The sequence below is a fragment of the Cannabis sativa genome, chromosome X (genome assembly GCF_029168945.1).
Source record: "Cannabis sativa cultivar Pink pepper isolate KNU-18-1 chromosome X, ASM2916894v1, whole genome shotgun sequence".
NCBI lineage: Eukaryota > Viridiplantae > Streptophyta > Magnoliopsida > Rosales > Cannabaceae > Cannabis > Cannabis sativa.
In genome coordinates this window covers 46,271,282-46,277,299 of record NC_083610.1, presented here as the reverse complement: position 1 = coordinate 46,277,299, position 6,018 = coordinate 46,271,282, and the positions used below count along the sequence as shown (strand labels likewise).

Sequence of the window (6,018 nt, the reverse complement as noted above, 5' to 3'; positions counted from 1 at the left end):
ATCAACCTCACGATAACTATAAATCAACTATAAATAAATTATAAAACAATCAGAAAAATAACATCATGACAACTATAATACAACTATAAATAAATTATAAAACAATCGAAAAAAATAATTTTATTGTTTTTATTAAAGAAGTATTTTTAAAAATAAAAAAATTCACAGTATAAAAATAAAAAATTTCTGTGTTGAAACATTTTTGTAATTTTTTTTAAATTTTAATCTATTTTGTAAATTTCTGTAAATCTTTTAATCTTACATTTTTCAGCAAGATAAGAGAGGGAGGATTAAAGAGAAGGAAAGCACAATTTTCCACACTAATGGAGTTCATTTTGTACTATAAATCTAAACGAAAATTAAAATTTTTCTAATATTGAGTACTAATATCGCTAATGTCTTTTTTTTAAAAAAATATACTGCTTACAAACTTAAAACGAAAACATATTTTTTAGATATCTTATAATCAAAGCTATTAGTTTAGCTGAAGTTTTATTTGATCAGTATTTATGCAGTAAATATCTCTATCATAAGTTTCTTCATTATCAATATTTACCTTGTGAACTTTTTTTTTCTTTGTGAATTTACTTATATTTAGGACGTTTTGTTTATTAATTAGAATTGTTGGAGAATATTTCAACTATTGGACATGTTAAATTGTTTAATGACTCTTATTTTAACTTTGTGTATCTTTATCAAGACAATTAGTTTGGTTAGGCCTTGTTATGTGATGCAAGTAACACGTATAGATCTTTGACCCCAATTTTACAAAAATATTTATGAATACAGCCAAATGTTTTATCAAATTTGAAACTCTTTAACTTTTTAAACTTTTTTGTATCTAATTATATTAAAAAATATTTTGAACAAAATCAACTCTAAGAGGGGTATAAGTATGTATAACCGAATGTTAACTTAAAACACAGTGCAAAATTACTTTTTAAAAACTCGTCTAACATAAATGATGCAAAAAAAGATATGAAGTCTTTGAAATGCAACTTCATAAAAGAAATTTCATAATTCGAAAGAATTTTTTTTAGGGAAATTACTTTACGGTTTGAGTTTCTAAAATGGTTGCAGCGCTAATTGCAATAGGGGTTTCTATACAATTTTTTTATTGCAATTTAAATTATATCGCTAGTTGCAATAGGAGTTTCTATGTAAAATTTCGTAAAAATGCAACAAAAAAAAAAAAACCTATTTTGAAGTGTAAAAATGAAAAAAATCTTTTTTTTATAAGTTGTAATTATTTAAGACATCTTGTAATAAATTTCAAAAAATTTAACATGCTAAAAATAAAATTCAATCTATTGCACACGTAACCTTTTTATTTTCAATGGGGTGAAATAAATTATTTTCTATAATAATAATAATAATAATAATAATAATAATAAAGTGAGAACTGGTGCATTTGTGTTTAAATTTTGGATTTTGTTCACTATTTAGTAAAAGTACGATGAAACCCACACCTTTAATTAACTACTATAAATAAAATAACAATAATTATAAAACATTGGACATAAATTAAATGTTAAAAAGGATCACCCAGTATAATTTCCCAAAAATCTCAATCATTAACTGAGCAAACTGATGTTTCAAAAAACAAATTAACTACTCACACTCACATCTATACTATTACTAATACTAGTTTGTTCATCCTAACTCCTATCACTCAAAAATAATTTTAGACCATAAAATGATATTATCATAATAATACTAATAATAGTACTTGTTGTTTGTTGATATTCATATATAGACCATGCAATTTCATCTTCACCATCATCAACCTGCATGAAATTGAATTGTAACAGTATTAAAATAAAAGGGATTCATTGATTCAAATTTCAATTTGTAAATTGCATTTTTATACACATCATCATATTATATATTCAAATATCTCATTCATACCACCAATCAATCATTCACATATAGGCAGAGGAAGAAGAAATAATAACGTGCCAAAACCCTTGAGAATTGATAAAAACAAAATGAAGTTGGCTAGGCAAGTATGAAGTAATGTGAAATCTACCAAGTATAAAAACAAAGTAATTGAAGCACTAAAACAAAGCCACATGGGAAAAATACCAAATTTCTTCTATGGTTACAACAAGTGCAATACCGATTCTTCTTCTTAATCGAGATCTTCGTGTCTAGGCTCTGATGATCCAGTGTTCTGGTTTCCTCGGTTTCCCGAGTTTGATCCGTCATTGGTTCCTTCGTTGTTGTTGTTGTTGTCGTTGCCAGGGTTACTTGTTTCAGCGTTCGAGCCAAAGAGTCTAAAAACCCTTGGCAAATTGATCGTAAATCTGCGCTCTACTGAGCGTGGTGTTGTAGGATTTTCTCCAGTCGATGCACCGATTCCACTGTCTTCGCCTGCAGCAGCAGCAGCAGCAGCATTGGTGCTCCCCCCCATGGTGGGGGTATTGAATATCCCAGGTGTTTGATTTTGATTCACGGGGGCAGAGGCTGCTTGAGTCCTCTGTTCGTATTCGGGGTCGTCAGTGGGCAACTCGTAACGACAAACAGGGCAAGAGTTATGCAACTCCAACCATGGGAGAATGCAATCTGAATGATAAATGTGTTTGCAGGGTATTTGTTTTGCCTCTTCACCGAGCTCGAATGTATCCTTGCACACAGCACATTGTGAATTGTCTGAAGCCAACATTTCTTCTGTAATCTTTATATTGGGGAGTGCTTCCACTGCAGATTTTGATGCTGGAGGTGTCCCGTAACGATTGGGGTCGTTTTCTGCAAGTTGCTGGATCAATTGTTCAAGCCCAGGGCCGAAAAAGTAGTCACCGAGATTAAGATTGGTCGGGACACGGAAACCAGTTGAGTCCCCAGGGTTGCCATCAATCACAAACTGAACATTGGCACCATTGGCTCTTAGTGTTTGTAGGTAGTTTTGAAGAAACAAAAATGGGTTGAAAGCTTCGGGATCATGAAACTGAGAACCTTGTGTTGGCGCACCACCCAAGAGGGCTGAGAGATCGTCAACGATGGTACCACCAGCACCACCACTACGACCACCACCAGGACCAGAGGCAGATCCTGCGGAGAACATAATGGGAAAGCCACTAGCACTAAAGGATGGTGCATCGGGTGAAAAGGAGAAAAAGGGATTAAAGTTTGGACTGGGCATAGGGTTTTCAACTTCTTCAAGGAAGCCACCACCGCATTCAGTACAAACTATTTCCGAAGAGGGGTCTAGGCTTACTGTGCGATTGCATTGATGGCAAAAATAAAGTTGGGGTGCATTGGCACCACCACCACCTGCAGAGAAGCCGCCCGACGATGACATGAAGGTTAGAATGGGGAAAAGACCGGGCAGACCAAATGTAGAGGTTTTATGCCTTCTAAACCAATATCCTTTGATCTTTCTTTGAAAGTATCAGATGCCTTTCGCTTAATTTGTATGTGAGCCAAATCAACCTTTCTTCACCTGCAAAATAGAATACAACAATATTGGTAAAAGAAACACCAAAATGCTCGTCATTTTTCTAGGACCTGAAGCAATCAATACATTAGCAGACACCTTACCAAAAAAGTTAGAAAAAAATACATCAGCAGACTATATACAAATAAGTAACATAACTACTTACAGAGCAGTAATTTCATACGAGAGAAAATCCACATTATCTATTGTGTACAAATCTAAGGAGTAGAGTACCCCTAGCCTAAATCCTACATTAGGCAAACTGGCCAACCAAACTAAAAGTGCCCCAGTTGACTTCTTTTACCATCCTTTCTAATTCAAAGTTTTCTAACTTACCTATTGTTTAGCTCCTTATTTTGTTAGTTCTATATTTGCTAATTTCTAGAATGATCTTATTTTATTATTATTTTAGTAAATCTACTTGTTTCCCATTTAATTAGTTTCGTATTTCTATACAAAGATTGTAAAAGTTGTACACAGTATTCTCTGATCCTGAACGATATTTATGAGTTTTAGGGTCTCCTGCAATTCCTCTCATTGGTTTCACTTCAAAAACAGACTTTGATGCACCACAATTTGTGCTCCAACTTTCTAGTTTAATTTAAAGGATGTCAATAATCATAAAACAATAACTAAATTGCAAAAATTGGTCTCAAGATAATCATAACAAGAAAAATATGGTCAGTATTACAGAGTGCGAAACAAAATTTAATAACCCAAATCAAATGCACGTTTAAAACCATAAGAAAGTAACAACTAATTTCAATGGATTTATTTAATTTTTCACTTAATAAAAGAGAAAAAAATGAGCAAGATATATAAAAGATGAAGAACAAGTACATAGGCTTAATTATTTGTTTGAGTTACTTGTTCTTCATCTTTTATATATATTTACTCACATCTATATATATAAAAGATGAAGAACAAGTAACTCAAACAAATAATTAAGCCTATGTACTTCTACAAATTTAAACTTATTCAAACATAAATCCTAGTAACAATACAGCATCATTATTCAGATGAATAAATAATAAACATGATACAAAATTCTAATAATCTAATAAATCATAAATGTATGACAATGCTCCTGATTATTTATTTCTAATTTAGTATCAACAATAGAAAATGTAGACAAACTTTATATACGAGTCCCATGAAAATCTTACAATAGGAATTTTGACGCAATGCTTTAACTCAGCATTTGGCTTCACAATCAATACAGTAGCTAGAATTTTCGTTTCATATTCTTAAATCCTTAAGGCTATGTTTGGAAGTTGGATTTCGGTGGGGAAAGAAAGAGGTAAGGAAATTGAAAACAATTGATTCGATAAATAATGAAAAATTGATTTTTTTTTCCACTTTTTTTTTCCTACATTTTTCTTTCTATGCCAAAATCCAACTTCCAAACATAAAATCCACCAACCAAATCTTCTCACTTCGTATGACATTGTGCCCCAAAAAACAGATTGAATGGCAAAAACAGAAAAAAAATATTTTCTTATTCACATAAAATTATCAAATATATCTATATGTATATGAAAACAATGAGATGAAAATGAACACACCTCTCGATTCCATCATAAATTGATGATAATTCTATTTCATATCAATGGGAAAACTGTACAGTTTACGCAATATGTACACACATATACAAATCGATACTCCTGCAATACAAATACATCTAGAAAATTGAACATTAAAGGTTACTTTCTCATCATGGAATCAAACAATAAAAAGAAGGACATGGGAAAAAACAGAGCTAGGGTTGGGAAAAGCAGCGATAAAATTCAAATCTATAAATACCTAAGAACCTTTACAATATTACAAATAACGAAATTGCGCTTGATAAGAAAGAGTATCACCGATTCCGCCATGAGCATTTGGATAGTGATTCATTTCGATAATAACTCAGAAATCATACACAGCGAAAAAAAAAAACAAAAACAAAAACAAAGATAAGATTATATAAATATATATATACATGGAGAGAGAGAGAGAGAGAGAGAGAGAGAGAGGAGTAGGAGATGAACCTGAGCTTAACGGTCGCCGGAGATGCACCGAAGATCGTCGGTGCAGCCGCAGAAAATAATAATAATTATAAAAAAAAATAGGAGAGAGAAAGAGTGAAAGATATAGAGAGAGAAAGAGAGAGAGAGGATTGCTTTGGTTTGGTGGGTGAAGGAATGAAACGATAGCTGCCTGCCTCTTCAAGAAATGATACACGTGGAACAATATCAGTCGTTGGATTGGATACGATTGAAAAATGAAATGCATCGACGGTCTCAGATTCATAGTTGCTAAACACCTTTAATAAAAATAATGAAAGCTTATTGTTATTATTATTTTTTATATAAATAAGAAAAAGTTTGATTGGTTTTAATTTAATGAAAAATTATCATGCTCTATTTTTTTTAATTCAAATTTTGTTATATGATTGTGTAATTTGTAGTTGTAGTAGATATTTTATTTATTTTTAAAAAAATTAAAATAATTTATAGTATTGAATATTTTAATTTTGTTTTGTTATTAGAAATCATCAAAAATAAATGAGATGCTTACTTATAATTATAATGTAGATCTTA

At 31.3% G+C, this 6,018-nt stretch overlaps 1 protein-coding gene across 5 annotated transcripts; it reads right to left on the bottom strand.

Annotated features, from left to right (window-relative positions):
* Nucleotides 1-1,554: 1,554 nt before the first annotated feature.
* On the bottom strand, nt 1,555-5,708 carry LOC115708809 (E3 ubiquitin-protein ligase RING1-like). Of its 5 annotated transcripts, none has more exons than XM_061105710.1 (4): nt 5,467-5,610; nt 5,002-5,117; nt 2,120-3,442; nt 1,555-1,787 (listed from the first exon to the last, which is right to left on the bottom strand). In XM_061105710.1, the coding sequence occupies exon 3, from the start codon at nt 3,299-3,301 to the stop codon at nt 2,132-2,134; it is 1,170 nt and encodes a 389-aa protein (XP_060961693.1). In that variant the 5' UTR covers nt 3,302-3,442; nt 5,002-5,117; nt 5,467-5,610; the 3' UTR covers nt 1,555-1,787; nt 2,120-2,131. The 5 variants fall into 5 exon arrangements, with proteins under 5 accessions (XP_060961693.1, XP_060961691.1, XP_060961692.1 ...); XM_061105708.1 differs by having other exon boundaries at nt 2,086-3,442; nt 5,002-5,100; nt 5,467-5,609; XM_061105709.1 differs by having other exon boundaries at nt 5,002-5,100; nt 5,467-5,608.
* Between the last annotated feature and the right edge of the window lie 310 nt (nt 5,709-6,018).